Source organism: Ambystoma mexicanum, chromosome 12 (genome assembly GCF_040938575.1).
Source record: "Ambystoma mexicanum isolate Mex_15411 chromosome 12, UKY_AmexF1_1, whole genome shotgun sequence".
Lineage (NCBI taxonomy): Eukaryota > Metazoa > Chordata > Amphibia > Caudata > Ambystomatidae > Ambystoma > Ambystoma mexicanum.
The window spans coordinates 280463594-280488276 of NC_090936.1; the positions used below are offsets into that span (position 1 = coordinate 280463594).

Here is a 24683-nt window from a genome sequence, read left to right on the forward strand (position 1 = left end):
CCACTACCACTTGAACCCTGTCCTTCCCGGTCAACGCTGCTCCTACCACTCTTATTGCTCCCTGCGCACAGGACTTTGGACGCACTGTTGATGCACTCTACTGAGCATCCCTTGTCCCACCCGGGTTCTAGTTACTTACTAACTTTCCCTTCCACAATCTCCTTCCTCTCCCCTCCTGCTAGCTCTCCCTGGACACATTTATCGGACATCCCAAGCAGCCCTGGAGGGTATGAGTTCCTAATTAGCCATATACACTAGTTTAGGGGTGGTAGGATTACACTGTGGACACCCACATCCTTAGTAAAAGCTTTACGCTTCCTAGGGAAGACCCAAGAAGGAGGTTTCACAGAAACACCCACAGAATACCTGGTTGCATCTACACCCAGGTTAGTGAGTTCTCTTTACCGCGGTTATCATATCCTTCTCACCCAAGACCCTACTGACCTGTCTCACTCTTATTGTTCCAACCTGGTGTTCCCTGTGGTATATCTGGATTCTCACTCTTTCAAGTGATTTACTCCCCTAGTTTTTACATTGCTACTAGCTATGAGGTGTAGCATTGGAAAGGTCTCCCTCTAATTGAAGAGAACTGGACCTTACTAGGTCCAGGTCATTCCACACAACCAGAGCAAGTTGAGGTATCGTACACCGCCCCTGGTGAGTGCTTCTTATATCTGGTCTTGCACTGTATTGTGACATCTGGTACTGTGACGAGGAAGAAGCCACTGAGAGTAATGAACACCACTTACTCTCACCACTTTGATACTGAGACGAAGAAGATGACTAAGGAGGCACACCAGTATACTGAATAGGCATGTCCCACTAAAAGGTTCAGGTAAACTCAGGGAATTGAAATCAAGTATGCCCACCTGCAACCTATGAAAGTCTCAGAAGCGTATAAAAGGAGTATTGACTAGAAGGAAGGAGAGCGAGATGGGAAAGCAGCAGAGATGCCAGAGTTATGCAGGACCAGTCCGTGGAGAACGAGACCCCGAGATTCTTCAAAGTGAGGCCGTAAGAAGAAATGTGGCGAGGGAGCTGTCTCTCCATGGAGTCAGAAGAGTCCAGAGAAGAGATCCAGAAGGCGTGCTGACCCCTTTTGAAGTGGTTTGGAGAAAGGCTTGCTCACCTTGGCTGAGAAGGGAGCCCTCTGAGAGGCCTATGGTGAGGCCCTGACCCAGCAGGGCAAAGACGCTTCACTCCTTTCCAGCGGGAAGCCAAGAACACAACCAGTGAGTTTCAACTAATAGGAAACCTGGGATGTGAAAGGCACGAGTGAATACAATATAATTGGCTAACCGCGTGTGAACAAATACACGTCCTTAATCTCCGAACAACATTAAATGAATGAACAATGATGAAAATAGAAGGCTAAGTGATACTAAGTAACAGAGTGGTCGCATATCAAAAGATACATTCGCATAAGCCTCTGTGGAAAGAAATAAAACCTTTTTATAAGCTGGGGAGCCACGTGAAAGGGGAAGTATGAGCAAAATCCCCAAGAAATACCGGAATGAATGAAAATACGAAAAACTGCTATTCTTGAACACTGAACTGAATGATAATAAGCAAATTGCTCATATTGAACACCAGATGAAAATGCAACAGCAAATTGCTAACAGTGAATATCGAACTGAATGAAACAGCAAGAAGCAGCCTATAAGATATTACTGGTGTAATGAATATTGAACTACACAAAGAGAACTCCTGTATGCTGAATAATAAATGGCTGGAAAATAATTAAAGGTTTGTGGTTGCGTGACCTGAAATGGGTGGATCGTGCGGTCTGCCAACTATGCCAACACTAAAGAACCCCTATATGCTAACAAGGAGACCTGCTATTGTGTTGTTAGGAAAACTACTATTGATGCTTGTGAGACTTGGAGAAGGGAACCCTAACTGTGAAGAATTTCTGAAAATCGGTTTCAAGACCAAGCTTCAAGATACTTCTTTTGTGCCATCTTTTTTATATTATACTTAGGAAAGGGAACCCTGAGACCTGCTGCTCTGCAATTACATAGAACTTGGGGAAGGGCATTCTGACATTTATAAAGGTGTGAGACTTTACAACTTTTAAGTCCAAGAGAAGATAATTTGAACATTGTGATGAACTGGTTGACATTTGGGGAAAGGAAGCTGAAGATTAAGCCCGAGCTGGAAGTAGCTCAGAGCTTAACCTGTTGGAAAATTGTTTAGTTTATGGTTGACATCCCTCCACATTATTTTGTCTTAGTTTTGAGGGCAAGCATAAGTTTTGGACACAGGCAGACTTTTCAGTTGAACTCACTGACACAGACGATCCTTGGTTTCTTCAAGTAGGGAAATCCCACCTTAGCATAGGGCAAGATAGGCCTCACACCATCCTGACATTTTCTTTAATAAAAGTCTTCTGTTACGCATTGAATCTGTTGTCTGGGTCTCCTTCCATGATGCCAAACTCAAATTTTCCACATTGCGCTGTGTCAGGAGTGGCTTGACCCCTCTTCCCGCTGGCATCCAGTGGGACTTCGTCTATGGCTTCTCCGTATGCTGGTTATCTGCTTTTCGGAGAGCACTCGCTCCTCCGTACTACTCTTGACTGTGTGTTTCTGGGCTGGGCAGGGGTTGTAAGCGTTCCACAGACTTAGGTGGGGCTTGGTCCGCCCCACTTGAAGCATGCTCCCTCTGGTAGCGGCTTTCGATACCGTGGCCATAATGTCCACTTGGAATGCCTAAAATTCACAGGACATTTTTCAGGGGATGCTCTTGAATGGTTTGCCTCCTTTTTGAATGGGCAAAGTCAACGGATGCAGTTGGGGGGCTTCTTATCAGAAACCCTCCCACAAACTTGTGGGGTCCCAGAGGGCACCGCACTTTCACCACTCCGGTTCAACCTGTATCTCCCCCCACTGATGCACATTCTGAGAAGAGAAGACATCATCAGTTTTCAATCTTATGCTGATGATACTCAGCTGTATATCGGGCTTGACGATGCAGAAGGCTCCACCAGGGTGGGTAGGTATTTGGAAGAAATTGTGGCTTGGGTGGCATCTAATTGGCTTCAAATCAACCCAAGCAAGACCAAGGTGATCCTTTTCGGACCGAAACAACTGTTGGAGTCGAACAGCAGCCCCCTTCCTCCTTTATTTCTGGGTTCAGAATTGAATTATGTGTCCAAAGTGAAAAACTTGGGGTGCATTTGGCAAAGCGATATGGGCTGCAAAGGGTAGGTTTTAGCCAATGTCCAAGCAGCATTTTTTAACCAACGGCTGCTGCAACAGGCTCTTTCTTACGTGCCTGAGAAGGACTACTGTGCGATAGAGGTAGTAGCCCTAGTGAACTCAAAGCTGGACTTTTGTAATGGTTTACTCGCTGGGCTCCTGCCAAACATATCCATCAGCTACAATATGCAGCAGTTAGACTAGTCTTTGGGGTATCAAAATGTACCCCAATGTCTGTCCATCGTCGTTCCTTTCATTGGTTAGCAGTGGAGGATTGCATTAAGTTTAAAATCGGCTGTCTAATATTTAAGTGTTTGAACGACTTTGCACTGGGATATCTGAGGGACAAGCTAATACAAGATCAGCCAACTCTGTCTTTAAGATCAGAGTACAAGCACCTGCTCACTATCCCCATGACTAGATATGTGTTCAGGGGAGGTTGTAGATTTTCGGTCTTTGGGCCCAGACTGTGGAACAGTCTCGCACTGGAACTAAGGAAAGCGGAATCTCTGTCAATATTCTCAAAAATGTAAAAAAACGAATCTTTTTAAATAGGCTAATATCATTACATGTTTGGTGATGTTATTATCATATGATGATGTTATTTCATCTGCGCCGGGATACGATATGGTTAGTTTCGTGCGCCATAAAAACTCCTCAATCAATATGTCCTGCCACACCTCTCAGAAGCTCGTCTCCGGGCTTCTACAGCTACGCAGGTCTCCCTTTCCCCACGTCCCAGTTCTGATTGACTCTTTATTCCCCACTCTGCTAGGGGGTGGGATAATCCACTGTTCCCTCATTCCAGGCGAGGAAGGTGAATACAGTGTGCCAGAAACCATACTAGCCATTCGCACAGGTAGTTTCAAATCATCAAACATGTCAACTCCCATATAGCTAACAAGGATACTGTAATATGGAGATAAGGGAGAATTATGGATATCCTTTTTTAGGGATGACCTATCCTGCAAGGGGTCATCCCCAGTGGGACCCCGCTTGCCCTGTCTACTAAGTCTTGTTAAGCTTAGTGAGCTCAGCTCCCTAGTCGCAAAGGTGTTGGCTTCCCCTTGGGGAGAGGGGACAAATTGCCAGTATTCGTCACAACTCCTGCATCTACAGTCCCTGCTATCTTGGTCAATTACTCCAGATAGCAATCCGTAATCCCGTCCAAATGCAGACAGAAGTGTTTGGTGTGAGAGATTTGAGAGGGATGTGTGTCCCTAGCCTTATTTGAAAGGGAGCTGGGGCACGAGTACATATCAAATGTTCCTGGGTACTGTGACGAATCCCAAGGTGTCTTTAGTACTTTAGATAGGGAGATTTTCCCATGAAGCCAGGGAGGCAAGTCCACTACTCGATAGTCCCCCTGGAAGTGGTGTTTAGCGGGAGGATCTCATGGGGAGGGGAACCCCATTGAGAGTGTGACCAGCTTGGGATAACACAATATCACTTTCCCCCTTCCACCTTAACTCAAAACCCATCCTTCTCCACATTACCCAATACCCCATACCCCCATGCATTGTTGTAATACGTCCCCGGTAATGATGATCACTAACTCAAACGATAAGCACCCTGGTCTTTGCAGCGACCCGATTGGCCCAATGTCATTTAAAGGCAGAGGGGGAAGCAAAGGATGGAGTCTTTGTTCTGGGTCCGGAGTGGATCGCGAGAGGCTCCAGATACGAGGAGATCAGCCAGAGGTAGAAGCAGACAGCGCCCAAGAGAGAACAGCACTCACAGAGGGCTCGCAAAATGGGAAGCATACCGGATTGAAGGGAAATTGCTTACCTGTGACTGCAGCCGCTGGAGGGCACAGGGACTGACACTGAACAGCGATAGAAGCACGCAGAAGCGAGCCTTCAAAGCCACCGAAGCTCCTGGGAGACCTACAAACAATCAGAGTGGGATGGCCCAGACCCTACAGGTAACAGGGTGGCTGATCGCAGGGTTGGGGAGACCAAAAATGGGCAAGAGGCTTGAGGCAAGGCACATGATGAGCCAAAGAGGCAGAGTAATCACGTGAAAGAGATCTGGAACCCACAGCGGAAGAATACAGAACAGTGACAAATCCGGTCTTTGTGTATTCAAGCAGCACGCACAGACCTCAGCAGGCGAGTAAACCAAGAATGTGGCCTATAAACTGTGAAAACGAACAAGTGAAGGGGGTCTGGGAGCCACACTGGGCAAACATCCTCCAAATAGTCCTCCAAACAGTAAACAAGGAATATAAACTTTACGAATACAAGACAGCTTCACAGATCTTGGCATGAGAGTGAACCAGGGCTGCGGCTTGAAGAAAGAGCTGGGAAGCTAACCAAGTAAAGAGGGTCTGAGACGCCTCAAATCATAATATCAAGACACCCTAAGCAAGCAAATACAAGGGACACTCAGAGACCTTGGCACCAGAGTAAACCAAGGCTGTGGGAGAATGAGAAAATCTAATTCCCTACTTAGCTGGAGAGTCACCAAGGAGGGGGAACTGAGAAAGGGTCTTGAACCCGCAAGACGGCTTGGGATAGGTGTCCAGGGCAACCCTTCTTGTCACAGGGCCTCACAGTTAAACCTACTGGATAAAGACAACTACAGACATAGGATGAATATTAGAAAGACTCTGGGGAAAGTGAATCAACTCCCTGAGTCTTGTGGAAGGAATGTTTGCTTACTTTCTACACCCTTTTTGAACTTTTGTGTTTGACCTACAAGGTAGGGTTGCAGGTCGGCAGTCAAGAGACATGCCCCTTTTTCACCTTATGTTAAGTGTGGAATGCGAGGGTCAGGTTAGGATTTGGACACAGGGCGGCAAATGGACATTCTAACATAAACCTTTTCATTAATTAGTTTTGTTGAGGTTGGGCTAGTTAGGATTTCCTTCAACCCCTCCTTTATTGAGTGGTTAAGTCTTTGCCAATCAACATGCCACCCTTGTGTCCACCTCTTACTCCTAGTCCCTCACAGCACACACTGGACTCTTTATCCCTCAGATAAGCACACACCTTTTTCCATCATAAACAAGTCCCAGGACAAGTCTAGGTAAGTGTAAAGCTCAGGTTGTTTACTGGGGTAATGACACAGTTGAAACTTTAAAAAAAAACAGAGCATTATCGTTCTCTCACTCTTGAATGGACTAAAGAAAATTTATAAAGTACTTGGAGCACATCCATTGTTTGGTTGCTATCAGAGAGGATCAACTGGTCACAGCCCTGATATGTTCATATCAATGGGGCCTAAAAACTGTCCCACAATCTGGTCAGTGGATTCAGTGCTTGAGCAAATCCCCACATTTGCCCCTGACCGTCCGGATAATGGGCGAGCGGTGAGTAACTGCCCATTGCTCAGCTTGAAGTAAGCACACAAAGACAAACATCTATGGACTGCCCAGGGAGAAGTGGAAGTGATGCAAGAATCGCAACAATACATTTCTGAGGTTGCCGCATGGTTATAAGGGGTCATTATTTTACGTGTACTTGGCGAGTGGGCACTGCTCGTTCTCCTGTTTTCACGTGTCAGAAATTATTAGACCAACTGGGTGCATTAGCGCCAAATTGAATGAAGGAAGAATGGGATTTGAACAGTTTTTTGTTACCATTATGCATGACACTGACACAGGGGTCATCCTTTGATATTGGAGAGAGAAATACACCTAGCCGACCGGTGACAAGTAACAAGTTACCCACCAACAAGAGGAACCATAATGTCTTTATATACGTTAACTGCAACTCACACTGATTGCTGTATATATAGCCAGTGGTCTTTATACATATATATTTGTGTCGGAAGAACATAGTCTCATGTTTGTGTAGATTTTGTGTACTCTTGGTATCTGGGAGGTACATATAGATTTACAACAAAGATAAGATTACAGCATATTTGCGATCATCTAATATTTTAAATGCAAAAATATGTTTCCAGATTGGGGAGCTTAGAATGATGTTCACCAACTATACATGTACACCGTCAAGAAACGTTAAGTTCACTCTTAAATGCTGGACTTGAGTATACGTATCAGACCTAGATGATAGGCAGGACACTATATGTTGTCTTTGCATCCATACAAATTACAGCAAAGGCTCACATATTCATGCTAGAACACACATACCAGCCACACTAACATTTTACACAGCATTATTGTCAACGCCTAAATATTATTGGAAGATATTATTACCGTTGATAGTTCGGGGAAGAATGAAATGATAATGCCAGGACTAAATAGCACAGAGGTGGTGAACCAGCTCTCTATTATCACAATAGGCCCCATTACTATTCCAAAATGGCAGATCATGTGCATAGCTATTAGACCCAGTACCAATGCACTAAGCTTTAGGTTGTTACCTGATCCTCATCTACGTACACGTGTAACGTTATGGAAGCAACCGGTACTGAAGCAACCAGCAAGTTTACATTAGCTAGGGTGCTCGCGCCTCAGAAAAGCAACACTTTCAGCGTGTCGCAAATCCGAATTGTGAAGGACCTGATCACATACTTCAGCACACCACGTTATGAGTAATAATTGTCTTCAGATTTGTTCTAACCATCAACCTATCATTGCTGAGCCACGAGTTAACTGATGGCACTCATTTTTTACAGATAACCGCGACCCCTATTGGCACAAGGACACCCAGCATCCTGAATACCAATTAGCAATGCAGGTCGGAATGTCCCCCTTTTTCCAGACTATAATCTTTCTTGTTATGAACACCACCAGCAGCTTATTACAATGACGAGTGGCATTCTAGACAGTATTTACCTCGGCACACTGGTTTTTGTTTTATTAATGTGGCACAGAAGATTGCTATAACTCGGCTACTGATCCAGAGATAGATCGACCACCATAAATGACACCAACAGCGCTCTGGTTAGAAGTATACACTCAGACTAGAGTTCACTGCCACGTAGTCAAAGAGTTATCGTATTATTGATCACAACGTAGTATTGAACACTACGGGAGTGGATCAGATTAATATATCGATATGCTGGACATTATGCAATTGAATGTATTTTGATGTGTTTTCCCTTCTCTATATGTTGTGTATGTTGCTGTCTTTTATCGTTTCGTCTTGTGGCCAAATGTGCATTATGAATTTCAAATGATTTGTTTTTTCATTTATTTCACTAATGTGTTTAAATTAATGTCTTGGACTTTTTAGTGTGTGATAACTCTCGTTATCTTTTATTCACATGTATGCCCCTCAACAAATGATTATTTATGTTTCTAATTGTGGGACTATATCTGTGGAACCTTATGGAATCCAATTACTCACCATCTGGTGATTTCACTTAACTCTGATAATGCGTTGGCGACATGACACATGAACCTGGAACAAATGGTGGGACGTATGCCAATATTGTGACACACACACTGGTAAATTGTTCCATTGGTGCCGTTTGTATTTATTGACTCATTGATTGATGCAATCGAATCATTGATCGTCGATGAAACAATTGACTGGGATTTATTCCTTGCGATTGATTCTGTGTGATCAATTATGTTTCTTGAATTTCCTGCTTGGAGTACCATGTTGTGATATTACTGTGGTTTACGAATGGGGTTTTGACACAATTATGGTTAAATTGATTGGTCAATGTTGCAATGATCAGATGCTCGAATCATGCCCTGATGAAATGGGCTTTATATAGATTTAAATGCATTGGCAATTGGTGCATCTGCACTAACTTTCTAATTAATAAACCGAAGAGCATTTTTGGAACAAAACAGTATTAAGAACATTTTTTAAATAAATTCTACTTCGAGACGATACGAGATACTGTACCCAAAACATTTCTCAATAAAACCACTTAGTGGATGTTAGGGAGTGCAGCCCATTAGCCTTGGTATTTTCCCCCTAGCATTACTTACTGTATCACTTCACCATTTTTAAGTGGAGTATTCCGACTCTACAAAGAGTCGGTAATGTCAAAATCTCACTTAGGGATTGTATGCATCACATTCATTTGAAGCCACTAAATCTGCATTGGGACATTTTTTGGCAAAGCATTTCGCAAAGACAATGAATGGCTAAAATGGTGAAGTGTAAATAGTGCTAAACTCATGATCCTTCAAAAATGCCCTTTGTTACAAGAAAACATGTTGCAGTAAAGTAAATTATAAATAAGATTAACCTTAGTAGAAAGAAACACTTCATTCTTGTGAATAAAAGGACTACCAGTGTGAAGCCAGAAAGACTATGTGGCTATATCACAAACTTTAATTTGCACATGTCTATGAATAAAATAAAATGAAGTGTTAAGTATTCATGGAATGAATATAGGAAATTGATCTGCAATCTGCAGGAGTGAGGCACATGGACACCCTGTTCTCAGGGGGGTCTGGCTTAGGAGCAGGTCTGGTATCAATCAGATGGTGGACAACGCTATATGTCGCAAATGGGATGGGGAGTGAGATGGACAGAAGTACATTATGCATCGAAAATAATTCTTCAAATTCCTATGGTGGCTAGACAGTAGAAATATTCACTGCATTTAAAAATGACTTGCCTTGCATAGTAAAACAAGAAGGAACGTGAAAGAAACAAAATAGACAGGAAGGATATGATCTTTTAAGCGTCCATTTCATATACGCTCCCTCCAGTGCCAAAAAGACACAGGGACACTCTCACATCACCTATACAAAATGAACATAGATGAAAGTTTAGCTATCAGGCTCAAGATGATTGCAAATGAAAAGGGAGAGATGCACCCAGTGTATCTCACAGACTGAAAAAAGGTTTCAGGAGGAAATGTTATGCAGCATGGTAATGTTGAATAGATCATGATCCCTTTTTCTCAGCCCTACTCAGGGAAAACTGTTCTATACTAGGATGAGCACAGACTATGAGGAAAGTCTCAGATAAGGCTGTTGAGAAGTCTAACACAGGATTTGAAATTGAGGGGAACTGGGAGCTATTTAGATATTGATTATAGCCAAGAAGAGCCTGGTTAGCTTGAAACCAACAGCTACCAAGAGCTACCTTTCGCTCCTCAGGCCAAATGATGCTGAACAAACATACCTATGTGGATTTAACTCTGTGCATTTGGGACAATCGATAAATAAACATTAGGACATATTTACACAGCATTTAAAGCATAATGGATCATATATAATGGACTAAACTATAATTATACATCTTATGTGGAAGTGCAGAACGCTATGTATTAGCTCCTCGTCCCCCAGTGGTAGTTCCTGGTCACAGGTTAATGCTGGATAACCAGGCGCTGCTTTTAGTGCCTGCTCATCCAATCTGAATTTCAATCCCTGCTAACAGGGAGACAAGGTATTTACAAATGCCCCCTTCCACACACACACACACACGATCATGTTAAAATGGCGAATATGTGCCCTTTTTAACTTACCATCTGAGCACACCGCAGGTAACTGATAGCACAAGCTCTTCCCCCCTCCAGTAGGCATCACTAGAAATATATCCTTCCCAGACATCGTGACATTGATGGTTTCAATTTGCAAAGATCGAAACTTGTCAAGTTTAAACACATTGGTGAGGGAGTCTTTCACCTTCTGGGACCATGGGAAATCTGTAATTAGATGGTAATTGAAATGTCACAATGAATTCTCATATACATAAGATTTGCATCTCTTCTTTACATACCTTCCTGGGTTAACACTGATATTGTAACATATGTGATCATACAGTTGGTATGCTGTAAATTACTGAAGTATCAATTTTTAGTAGACAATCGAGAGAAATTGTGCATAATCTTAATTTCTTTTTTCTATTCTAAGAAACAAATCACTGCCACATTTCCAAGATTAGCTGCACACGTGACAAATATTTAAGGAATAGACAGTAAAAAGGAATGATTTCAAGTTTCCAGATTGAACATGAAAACATGCGAAATAACAACACAATTACACATATTGTAGTCCATAACAATGGTAAATATATGAAGCATTCACAACGTGCAGGATATCCACACAAGGACAAAAGAGGTTTTGAATGATGAAAAATAAAATGTCCACTAACACAGAAACTCAGTGCTCCAAATGCTATTTTAACAGTTCACATGTATTATCTTGAAACAAAGTCACAGAACGCACAAAACGACAAAATAAATCATGAAACATCAAATTGCTAATGTTAATAACCCAAACTGCAGTTTTGGTGCATATCAACAAACTGGAAAAAAAGAACACAAACACGATTGTAATTAAGCTATAAGCCATGAGCTGGGGGGACATTACCGCTTCAGGTAATGGAAAGGGCCTTAACTGAAGTACTAAAGATCACTAGAAGCAGGAAGCCAATGCTGCGTTCTGGTCATTGGAAACTGCAAAGAAAGACCAGGACATTTAAAAAGGGCACCAGTGAACAGAGTTCAGGAGAACGAGAAAGTCAGAGACTGGAGAGACACTTGACTTGTGCTGATACTGTGAAAGAAGCCAGAGGTTAGACTGCAGAACGCAGTGCGGATACAAACGGACATAGTGTGCAGAGGAATCAAGTTTGCTGCTTTTCTGTTGCGGGCAGCCGCAGCCAGAGCTGCTGAAAACAGAGGAAGGCAAAGCAGGAAGAGTACAACTCACAAGGCGCATTGACGGTCAGTGGCCCGGGAGCGCATATGCCGGTGAAACACGAGGAACGCTGAAGACACTACTCACAGCCGGTAAGCCCAGAACGGGTTACTGGGGTGCCTCGGGCGAATGCTATGCACCACGTACTAGGCGAGACAGCTCAAATAATATTGATACGAACAGTGTTTAGAGAAATAGCCTAAGTAAAGGCAGTGCAATTATTATTGATACGAACACTGTTGAGAGAAAAAGCGTAAGTAAAGGCAGTGTAGTTATTACCAATGCAAATATTGCTGAAGAAAGCAACATTCCTAAAAGAAAAAGCCTAAGTAAAGGCAGTTAAACTATTGCAGACACAAACATTACTTAGAGTAAAATAAAGCCTAAAGAAAGGCAGTGGAATTAATAAGAAAGGGATCTGACCCAAAAATGGAGGAGTGTTGCAAAATGGATAAAAAAGAAATTATACAAAGATCGGAGGAGCACTGGCAGGTTAGTGAACCAGGCAAACGATGAGTGTGGGACTCACACCAAAGCAAGAACGTGACAATTCCCTAGCAGGTGAGAAAGCCATGGGTAAGAAGAAACAGTGATAACAAGGGAACGTCCATACCCCTTTTTCAGGAACAAGATACAATACCCTAGCAGGAGAGTATACCAGGGAAAAGAAGCAGAACTGAGAAAGCTCAGGGTTCAAAACCCTACATGTGAAAGTGTGCAACAGAAAAGGGAAGACTCTTTAAGGATTCAAGAGAACTATATTGTAAACTATGTTGTGATTCAAGAGAACTGTGTTGGTGCTTCAAGAGACTTTTGGAGGAAGCTCAACGGAAAAGTTCTTTCCCCCTTGAATAATTCAGAAATGTGATGAAATCATATCAGAACCTCTGAGAGGGAAAGAGAGTGTGAGATCAAAACCTTTAAAGTATTTGAACGTGAATCAGGGGAAGAGAAAAGCAAAAAAAGTTTTGTGAATAGGGAGAAATCCATCGTTGGAGGACAAACGGGAGGAGTGGAAAAGGAGAAGAATCTTCCTCCTTAAGAGTGTGACTTTATTTTTGAAGAGTAAAAAGAATGGAGAACCAGACGAAACATAGTGAAGGAGAGAAACATCCTTTTCCTGGTGGAACTTATTTCTTTGCCTTGCTACACTTGAGTAATTTATGTTTGGAACTTTACTGAAATTCTCATTCACATGTTATATTTACTAGTTTATCATCCAAGGGTCGGTTTAGGGTTTTTGGACACAGGACGCTTTATTTGTTTAACATCCTGGTTGGATGCTCCTTAGTTGTGTTGAGGCAGGGAAACCCTCTTATAGTTAGGGATAAAGAGGATGTTCCAATCCCCTCCTTTTTCTTTTATTATAAATAAAAGTTCAAAATTAACACAAAACCTGTTACTGTGTCTGAATCTTACTCTTGACTCCTTACACCACTCTCTCGCAACTGCCTAGATGCCGGAATATCCTTTAGATCTTTAGTTCTCTAATGTTACTGAACAGGAGGTTGCACCCATCATTCATTCACTTAAGGTCACAGTGTGTAAACGGAACCCCTTTCCAGCTGCTGTGCTGAAGGAATGTGCATACTCATTGATATCTGTGATTACTAAGTTTATTAACATATCCTTTAATTCAGCAACAGCACCTTCTTCTATCAAGCAGCCATGGATAAAACCTCTGCTTATGAAGAAGTCCTTCTTGGATCCTAGTGTGGCCATGAACGATTGCCTGATAACTAATGCACCTTTTTTATTACTCATTATTGATTGAGTAGCACGCCTGCAAATACAGGCCTATTTGGAAGAGCAAAACTTACTTGGTCTTAGGCAGTCAGGTTTTAGGGCCTTGCATGGGACTGAGACCCCCTTATTAGACCTTAAGTCTAACATGCTTTAGATTATGGACAAGAGTGGGGTGGCTCTGCAAATGCTTTTAGATCTTTCCACTGCATTTGATTTGGCGAATTATTACATTACTGGTAGATAGCTTATACTCTTCTGCTAACTTTTCTGTTGAGGCCACAGCATGGGCTCTTTCCTTTCTATCCGAACGTACTGCAAGAGTTGTTAGTGAATCTGCAGTAGCCCCCCTTGTTAATTTGATCTGTGTTGTACCACAGGGGTCATCTCTTTCTCCCACTTGATATTATGTATTCACAAAATAACTTTTGATATTATTCATGATCTTGGTATGTTCTATGCCAATTATGCTGACACACAGATTTTGCTGTAGTTTACGGGGGATTACAAACAGGATTCAGACAATATTGATAAGATCTTTGATATCATCCAAAACTGGATGGCCTGCAATGTATAGCACTGAATGACTCTTAGACGTAAACAAAGACTTGCAAAACTTTCTGTTGACTAGTTGTGTCATCGCAGTGGCATCAAAAGTTAAAACGTTGCTAGTTGACTTTGATGCATCTTTTGCAAGGAAAGCCTATAGACATGTTGTCTCTGCTACTCAGATTTATTTTAATTGTGTTGCATTCTCCCCTTTCTGTCTAATTAGAATTGTGCTTGTCTGGCTTGTGCCATTGTTAGGTATGGAACAAGTTACTTACCTGTAACTATTGTGCTCCAGCATGGATCTGGCATGGATTCACATGCTCATGAATATTCCCTGTCGTCATGCGGGAATCCTCAGTAAAAGAAAACAAAAAACAGTTTCACTTTCAATTACAAACTGTCTTTTTCCTATAAACCAATCACTGAGCTCTGGGTCATACTGCCCGCCGCCAATGTCTGGCCTCTCCCTAAACCCCTCCTCTGGCAGCCATCTTCAGATTTGGTAGCACGTAAAGTGGCAGTATGACCAAGAAGAGCAGCATTGGGGCAGGAGGGAAGGTTCACATGCCAGACCCATGCTGGAGAAAAACAGTTACAGGTAAGTAACTTGTTCCTTCTCCAGTATGGGGTCTGGAATGGATTCACATGCTCATGAATAAAGAATACAAAGCAGCACAACAATACACAACCACGGGAGGTGGCAAGGCTCAACAGAAGCAATTACTCTTACCTCCGGATCAGGCGCACCTTCAAGTGAACAGGTTGTGTAGCACTGCTTGGCCGACCCTGGACTACTCCCTGAAATCCCTGTCGATGCAGTAGAATTTTGTGAAGGTGGGTGTGGACCTCCACGTAGCAGCCCTGCAGATGTCCAGCCAGGGCACACAAGACAGGAACGCCATCGTCGCATCGATCACTCTGGTGGAATGGGCTCTTGGACGGCCAGGCTGCGGTAGGTTTGCCAACCAGTGACATTGGTTGATACAGCCGAAGAGCCACCTGGAGATGTAAGTCTTGGAGAAGGCCTTCCCATGGTTCACAGGACCATTCACGAAATGTTGAGATGTCCTCCGTAACTCTTTGTGCGTGCCGCGTATAACTTCAGAGCACTGCCACATCCAGCAGGTGCAAAGTCCTTTCCGCTGGCGAAACGAAGGTGCCGGAAAAAACACACGCAACACCAAAGGTTCGTTGAAGTGGAATTCCGACAGAACCTTAGGCTTGAAGGAGGAGTGCGTCTGCAGCATCACCCTTGTATCTTGGAAAGTCAGATAAGGCCGCTTGCGGGGCAGGTCCTGGATCTCGCCTATCCTCTTGGCAGAGGAGATGGCCATGAGAAAAGTCATTTTCCACAAGAGGAACTTGAGAGGGGCCTGATGCATAGGCTTGATGGGAACCCCATGAGCCTCTTCAGCACCATGTTGATTTCCCACACCCTGGCTGGAGCCTTCACCGGCGGGAACGATCTGAACAGTCCTTTGAGGAACTCCTCGACTAGATGGTGGGACCAAAGAGAAGCATGTCCTGGAGACCTGGTGGACCGGGTGATTGCCGCCAGATGCACCTTGATGGTGGCATGCGCCAGCCCTGCCTCGGCCAAGGACAACAAGTACGGAAGAATCTGCGGCCTGTGACGATCAGAGGGTTAATCTTCTGCGTCCGGCACCACATTGCTTAGCACTTCAGAGTCGACGACGCTCCGGCCCTGGCAGAGACCTCCCTGCGGTCCGCCGGCAGCTCGTACCCTCCGAACTCTAAGGCTGCAGGAGCCAAGCCTTCAGGTTCAGTGATCCTGGCTCATGGTGCAGGTTTGTGCTTCCTTCCCTGGTGAGTAGATCTGCGACTACCGGTAACTCGACTGGTGACGTTGACAGGCTGAGAAGGTCCGGGTATCAAATCTGCCTCTGCCACTCTGGGGCGACGAGGATCGTCCTGAGTTGATTGACGACTTGCAGCAGGAGAGGCAACGGAAAGGAACGCGTACAGGAATAGGTCTTCCCACGGGAAGGAGAACGTGTCCCCCATTCTCCCCGGCTGGTGGAACCTGGTGGCGAATCTCTGGCATTTGGAGTTTGTTGCCGTCGCAAACAGGCTCTCTGGTGTCTGCCCCACCTGAGGAAGAGGCTGTCCACTTGATCCTGTTGAAGCGCCCACTCGTGTCAAGAGCGTATTTCCCTGCTGAGGGAGTCGTTGATGGTGTTCTTGACTCCCGCCAGGTAAAAAGGAATGAGGAACATCCCCTGGGCGATGCCCCAGTGCCGCAATTCCTGCACCTCCCTGGATAGCGCTGGGGATCTGGGTCCTCCCTACATCCCAATGTAGAACATTGTGGTGGTATTGTCCGTGAAGACCCTCACCACCTTGCCCTTGAGGGATGGAAAGACCGACTTGAGGGCCCAGAACACTGCTCGCAGTTCCAGGATGTGGAGGTCCCTCTCCTCCGGGTGCCACAGGCCTCTAGGGTGGAGACGTGCAGTGAGGGCTACCCAGCCCTCCAGGGAAGCGTCTGTGGTGACCGTCTCCTGGTGTGAGGAAATCCATGCCCCTGGAGATTTTGGAGCATACACCCCACCACTTTATCGCTCAACGGAACTCATCGTTGAGAGCAATCCGGTCTGTGAAGCCTCCGGACACCTGGATCCACCGAGCGTCCAGGAACTTCTGAAGGGGTCGCATCCGCAACCCGCAGAGTCTGATCAGGTAAAATGCACAAAGACATCATGTGGAGAAGCGACTTGATAGTCCGCACCGTGGCAATCTTCAGTGTCAACAGCCGTTGCACTTTGCCCAGAATGGCTGCCTTTCTCTCCTCCGAGGGGGCCGCCAGGCAGGAGACCGTGTTGAGCCTGGACCCCAGGAGCAGCACGTTCTGCAATGGAATCAAGCAGGACTTTGGATGGTTCACAGAGAACCCCAGAACCGTCAGCACCCGAACGGTGCTTTCTGTGTGTACAATGGCGATTTCCCTGGACTTGGCCCGGATTAGCCAGTCGTCGAGCTACGGGTACACATGTATTCCTTGAAGACGTAGATGGGCCGCCACAGAAGCCAGGCACTTCGTAAACACCTTGGGCGCCAACTTTAGTCCAAAGGGAATGGCCTTGAATTGGTAGTGTTTTCCCTGTACGACGAAGCGCAGGAACGTCTGATGCTTCTCGTGAATGGGGACGTGGAAGTAAGCGTCCTCTAGATCCAGCGAATCAGGAAGTCTCCTTCCTCCAGTTGGCCGAGCATGTGCTGCAACGTGACCAATCTGAATTTTTGGGACTTGAGGTACTTGTTTAGATGTTGCAGGTCGAGAATGGGCCTCCAGCCCCTGGTCTTTTTTACTAAGAAGTATTTAGAGTAGACTCTGGAGCCCCGGAGTCACTTTGGAACCAACTCTATCGCCCCTTTTCTTAGCATGGCCCATACTTCATGCAGGAGCTGAGGGATTTGCTGCTCCTTCTAGGCCATTGGTGGTATAAGCAGACACTTCTGTTGGAATTCTAGTGTGGGTCCGTGGGCAAGAGCATCCAGCACCCATGGGTCGGTGGAGATCTTTTCCCACTTGCAAGGGTGGGGGCCCCAACTTCCTGGCTGGTTCAATCCTGCTTCGGGCCTGCGTGCTGCCTTGGGAACGGCGACGGCCACCTCCGAAACCCTTGGATCGACCCCTGTAGACCTCATAGGTCATAGAACGGGAGGTCTGGCGGTACGAGGATGATTCCCTGGCGAAACCCTTCGACATCTGCTAGATTTTCCTCCTGAGGCACGAAAGGACAGCCAATGCTGCTGAAGCGTGCCAAGGGCCCGGGCCGTCTGTAGCGGTCTTGATATTCTACAATGACTTGTCAACGGCCTTCCCAAAGAGGTTGTCTCAGTCGAAAGGCAAACCCAGGACCCTCGTCTGAACTTCCTGCCGAAAATTGGTGGCTTTCAACCAGCCGCGACAATGGAGGCACACACCATTCCCCATCTGTCGGAACCCTGTGTACGAGATGTCCAGGGCCACGGTGATGGCGTGGTCCGATGCCACCGCGTCCTCCTGGAGAATATCCAGCGCCTTGAGCCGTTTATCATTGGGGAGAAAGTCTAGCAGCGAGGCCATCTTGCATCACAGCTCCCTATTATATCTGGCCAGGATCGCAAGAGCATTTGCTGCCTTAACCGTCATCGCCGCCGGGTAGATTACCTTTCTACCCATGGTGTCCAACATCTTCCCCTTGCTGTTCGGGGGAACCGAGGACAGAAATTATGGATTTGAGGACTTCTTCCTCGCAGCCGCCGAGACCACAGAGTCCAAGCAGGACTGTGATCGCAGGGACTTGGGTGCAGACTCCGGCACCGCTATTTCTTTTCCAGCTTGTCAGTTTTCGCTGGGGCTGAAGCTGGATTCCTCATCAGCGCCATGCCCTCATCCCAAATGTCGTCCAGGAGAGGCACCGCCAGAATGGTCTTCCTCTTCCTCTTAGCCTCCCGTGCTGGTAAAGGAAACCTTCCTTCTTGGTCTCTTCTGGTGTCAGCTGGAAGAGCTCAGATGCGTGGACGACCATAGAGTGAAACAAACCCACTTCATCCAGGGCAGAAGCTCTCAGCGGCGGGGAAATGCCACCACCGTCGTCTGTGTCCGTCCTCGCTGTGTCCGTCCCCGAGTCCCTGGGGGGGAGGGGGCATGTGGGGCGGTTGACAAGGCAGCATGGGGTGCAGTTTCCTCTTCTACGCCGGGGGACCCGGTGCCACCGGGGGCCGGCGCCGGGGTGCAGTCGGCATCCTCTTCTGAATCTCCGACACCAACGTGTGAAGAGTGGAAAGGATGTCCAGTGATCGGTCCCTGGGGGGTTTGGGAGGGTAGGCTTGCTGGGCCCAGAGACTATGTTGTCGTCAGCTCTGCCATCGTCATCCCCCTCTGTGTTTCCGCCGTTGTCCTCAGTGTTTCTGCCATCATCGTTCCCACGTCCTCCGTCCAAAGAAGAAATATCCGTGCCCTGGAACACGGTGGAGGCCTCCACATGCCCCCCCTGCCCCTTTTTGCATTCTGAGGCGTCGGTCTCAGGCTCAGAGGGTGACTGATTCACCCAGCTCTGTGAGGCATTAGCCAAACTCACATAGAACAACCCAAGCCTTGCATCCAACAACTGATGATGGCCAAATAATTATACCGTGTGGTTTGCATACATTTTATTGTTAGGGTGCGTTTTGTGACAAATGGAACGAGAAGAGAGTCACGAGTGCATTGCATGCTCAGAAGGATTTCATGCCTTTATAGGAATATTTCAAACATAAAATGTGGTGGTCAACCTTACCTTTTCAAGAAGTTCTTTGATTTTATGCAAACCAGGAAATTACATTGGTGCTATTTATCCCCAACTCCCTTCTCATAGGTAATTTATTTACAGAACGATATGAGTTATGATGAATTGTTTATATACTAATTGAGTCATGTACAACCCTGAAAGAAAGATATGTACACTATACCATCTAGATGCTGTGAGAAACCTGAAGGTGTCTCACCCGCTAGTCCCTGGGGATCTGTCATCCAGGTGGCCAGAACACAGCCATTGCTACTGGATCCAGTTCTTGGGGTTGGACCAGTGTGGGAGAATCTCCTAGATGGCGGGTCCTTGGAGAGAGGAAGTGGAAAACTGACGGGTGAGATGCTGCACCCCCTTCCTTTGAACACCTTTTTCCCATCCTAAACCGTAGCATACACAGATGTTCTAACCCCACCCCCTTTCCGACTCAAACACTTTTACACCGCGAAAGACAAGTGACTAACACCAGGGGTGTGTACCTGACATGTCCCAACATAAGGGTCAGGCAAAGTCAAGCAATTGACAATAACCACACACACCCGACCGCCCTTTCCCTTCCCCACAGTGATAAAAGGTGGTGCACGAGAGCAAACTTTGAGCAAGGCAGACCGTGTTACGAGGCAGCTGTTCCAGGGCGGCAGTTCAAGAGGAGGAGAAAAGCGGTGAGAATCGAAAGGACGACAAGGAGGGAAGAGGCCTTGCCCTCGTCAACCCAGACCCGCGAAGCCTCCGAGAAAGGAATCACGAGGCCGGGAACAATAACCAGCATGTGGTGTAGCAGGTGTCAATGGTGCACGAAACCCTGCTACACTGATAACCGAGACAGGAAGACACGCTTGCTACCGTGGTGCCGCTCTTGACCCCAGAGACAAGAAATACCAAGCGGTTCATCACAGCCGGGGAGTCAGTTGGAGAACAGATAGTAAACGGAACTCTAATTGAGCACAGGTTGCAAGTGGTAATGTAATGTGAATCAAGGAACAAAGACTGTGTTGCAGAACTGTTGAGAAAAACCAGGGAGAGGCCAGGTGCAGAGTGGTCCAGCAATAGAGGGGTGCTCAGTCGAAAGACACTGACCGGTCCACTTTTCTTGTTGAAACTACCGATACCAGAAGGCCCTAGGAGGTTGGATGCAAGAGGACAAAGTGGTCATACAAGGGTCGAGTAAACCCCTTGTACACTCGAATGTCTTTGACCTGTAACCAAGAGGAAAGCTAAGGGAAGTAAATCCTGCATTGGACCGTTTGGAATGCATGGAACCGGTTGGAGTGCATGGAACGGCGGGGATGGATGGAATGGTTGGTGTGCATGGAATGCATGGAGTAGTCACTATGGATGGCTCGGACTCAATGGATGGAGCTGAACAGACGAAGCCACCGGAACAGACAGAGTGAATAAAACAGATAGAATAAAGGGTTCAGATTTGCACTCGATCTCAAGCACCAACTGAAAACCACCATATCACATCACCACGCTTATTCTCTTCTAAACACCACCACTCAACTAGAACACAGCGATACTACGACACATTCGGTATAGCTGTTCTCATACCAACACCAGCCGCATACTGGCCATCATCCTAACTAAAAACTGCTGGCTGCACCCCGCCAGCATAGGCGTTCTCCTCAGGCCAAGCGCAGCCAGAATCGGTCTGATATCACCCTGCCAGAACAAACACATACTCCTGATCTCCGAACCACCACATCTACCGTTAAGAAGCAGCTATCACTCGAGTGCTACACCTGCTGCACACACATCCGGTGCTCACACACACCTTATGACACTCTCTCTCTCTCTCTGCTGACTTGAACTATGGTTCCCGAGGGCGTTCAACCTATCAGCGCCTTGAGATCATACCAATGGTACATAAGGCGCTATATAAATGCAAAGTAACATAAAATAACATTGTGTAAAACAAAGTGAACTGTATTTGTGGCAAGAGTGAATCCGGCTGAGGGATGGATGCTAAACAGGGTGAAATACGATAGCCCCGTTAACATTGTGTTGACAAGAGTGAACCCTGCTGAGGGATGCCCACAGTGAAAGATTGTTTAAAAAGACATTGAGACTCGTGAATACAACCAGTGAAATAGTGTGAGAAGACCACCATAGTGAACCCGACAGAGGGAGGCTAAGATCGGAGAAGGATCTGAGCCCAGAAGAGGGGGATCCCACAGTGAAGAGTCATCACCCAGCGTACATATGGAAATTAACTTTGTTTTTGTTATTTTGGTTACATTAGGCCCTCAGAGGTAAGAGACTTTTTGCAGAAAGAGACTTAAGCACCAAAGGTCCTGATATTGCTGAAAGGAACTGTAGCTTGTGCTGGAGAAGGCCAGGAGTGTGCTGTGCTCAAGAGTCCCACCTTGTCTCATGCTAAAAACGTGGGGAAGGAAGACCCCGGCTATAACATCCTGACTTCTTATTTGTGAACACTATCCCACACTCTATTGTAATTTAGCGGTAAGGATTGGTAAGACTTTCTTTTTAGTACCGGCCCTTTTATTTGACAAGGCGCCACTAGGACTGCCTTATTATTTTTTGATGGTCTTAGCTTGCTCCCATCTTAGATTTAGGTTTAGATTAGGTGTTTTTCTCACCCATTTATACAGTTTAATAAACATCCTTGAACTGTGATCACTTGTGGTTGTCTTTACTGTTGCCACCATGAGTTCCTACCCATCACTAATTAGACCCTGCCTAAAAACATTCAGGCCATACCCCCTTGATAGAGCTCCAATCGATCTCGCATCCCACTTAAAGTCACTCCCCTCGCTCTTGGCACGCTGTAGCGGAAACCAAACCCATAGAGGTATATGGCATGCTCCGCTTCTTTTTTCTGTTGTCTCTCTGTCAGCTATTTCACCTTATCCCACTTCATCACCACTTGACCACACCTCCATAGTACTCGTGAAAAACCAAATGGTGTCTCACTGCTCAGTCTCTTGGGAGCTGTCATCCAGGTGGTCAGGACACGGCCATCTGCTTTGTATCCAGTTCCGAGGGGTGGACCAGTGTGGGAGGATCACCTGGATGGTGGTCCCTGGGGAGTGGGGCACCCAGAGGAGGGATGCGGTATCCCCGCCCCTATTTTCCAGTAGAACTCCCTCATTCCATGTACTATCTAGGAACTCCCCCTCCTGCCCCCCTTTCCTACACATACTCTGCTGCACGGAAAAAGCGCTTCAGGGAAACACAGGCTCACACACATCCAGTCCGTTTGACATGTCCCAACATCAAGGTCAGGCAGAGTTAGGCACTTAACCTTAATAACTGGCATCTGAATCCAGTTACCTTTCCCCACTGGGATAAAAGGCAGAGCATGAGAGCACCCGAAGAGCAAGGCGAGATGGGCAACCGAGGCGACCAAGACCAGCAAAACGGAAGGGCAGGAAATCCTAGGAAGATGGCGCGATCATGGAAGCAGAGCAGACGGGACCAGGAGGCAAATTAAAGGCCTTAGTCCTACCAGCTACAGGGTGAAGGTTGCTGCAGAATCCCAAAGGGGCAACTCCCTGCTACTGCAGAAGGTCACGGCAGTACCTCTTTCATGTGTGGTGGGAGGACTTGAAAGGGAGCTAGCAATGCAGGGCCAAAAGCCTTGACTACATGGCTCTTGATAAAAATGCATCAGCCGCTACCAGTCAGTGAAATGGGAGACCGGCTTGTGTTGATAAATGGAAAGGACATTAACGTTTGACGTGCTTGTTGGGCTGTCGAGAAACCGCGAGCGAAAGACATTGTAGCTGTTAACTGAACTGTGATTTAAGGCTGCAGTGAACTCGACAGAGGGATGCCAAGTGAAAGCAAGGGAACATGAATCCCGCATTTTGATAGAGTGACTGAATAGTGGTGTAAAGACGAAAGGTAAACCCAATGAAGGGGTATATGGAGAAAGCCGGGGAAGAGGGGAATCCCGCATGGTGAGAGCTTGGGAAAAGTCTTGTGAGGCCAAGCTAAAGACATTGATTCGAGGGATCCTGCCTTTTCTGAAGAAACTGCTTCCTGATGCCTATAAACTGAAGGGGAGCTTCCAGTCATGCCACTGTTCCACCTTATCCCATGATGTAACTTGGGGAAGGCAGTGCATTAGTTCAGCAGTCCTGAACTACCGAAACCCTTTTGGACATTCAGTTTGCACTACACTCTTTCTTTTAATACAGATCATTGTCCCACACCCTTTTGTTGCATAGATCAAGGATTTTTCAATAGGTTTATTAGTATAGGCCATTTTGTTTTGACATGACACCACTAGGACAGTGTTTTCTTTACTTAGTTGGTCATAGCTTGTGCCACTCTTAGATTTAGGTTTAGATTAGGCATTTTTCTCACCCATATACTGTTCAATAAACACCTTGGATTGTAATCCTTGTGTCTGCTGTACTTCTGATAACCATGCGTTCCATGCACACTCCATCTCACCACTCCAGCTACCACAACTCAACCCACACATCTAATCCTCCACCAATCCCACTCTTCCCCTGCCATCGTTTACCTTCCCCACCCCACTCTGATTCTACCCCGGCCCACTTTCGCCCGAACCCTTCCTCATCCTTCTACCCCACACTCATTCCGCCCTCTACTTCTACCCACCAAGCCTTCCTTGTCTCTCTCAACCACAACCCTTCCTCATCCCTCTCTACCCCAGCCAACCTGCCTCACAACACTCACCCACTGTTCCTAATCCTGCTGTAGGTCCACCCACCCTCCCATCTCTACTCCCACCCTTCCTCAACCCTCTCTACCATCAAACGACAACACTACTCTATGTCATACCCCGCTCTATCCCCATCCACCACTACCTCAGCCCACTCTAGCCACACTATCCACCCAACACTTGGCACACCTTCCCTACCTCCCCCCTGAGCACCCACACTACAATGCCCATCCTAACCCATGCCTGCCTAAAAATAATGAAGAATGGCCTCTGGGTTTGACTTTAAAATTCCCTTTCAAGTGAGTAGTATTCCAATTTACACTCTGCGTAGCTCCTATCTTTATGACCCACAAGCTTCCACTCACTTCAGCCTGCATAGGGGTGTCCTTATCTTCTTCGGATGATCTCAGGTACTCCCGCAGATCTTACCCTCATTCTCCCAGTGCCTTTTATACTCTTCTGACACAACATTGGTTCCCAATCCCATCCCAGACTGAATATTCCTCATTTGAGTTTGAATTCAAGCAGCACACTGCTTATTATTAGCAACTGCCTTAGTAGTTCTTATCGATTCATTATTACTGTTGTCACATTGGTTAATTACTTTATTAGTTTTTGGGCTTTTGGCACGGGCCTTCAGTGTTTTAAAAGTGGCTGCACTGTGCATCACCATCTTAGAATCCTTCTGAGCGTGGCAAGAGGCTATGCACTGG

At 46.1% G+C, this 24683-nt stretch overlaps 1 protein-coding gene across 7 annotated transcripts in view; it reads right to left on the reverse strand.

Moving 5' to 3' along the window:
- RECQL (RecQ like helicase) overlaps positions 1 to 24683 on the reverse strand; it is a 730526-nt gene that overhangs the window by 332700 nt on the left and 373143 nt on the right. For all 7 annotated transcript variants that reach the window (XM_069628431.1, XM_069628429.1, XM_069628430.1 and 4 more), the window contains one exon: positions 10548 to 10727. In XM_069628431.1, coding sequence (XP_069484532.1) covers positions 10548 to 10727 — 180 coding nt within the window. The remainder of the gene's footprint in view (positions 1 to 10547; positions 10728 to 24683) is intronic.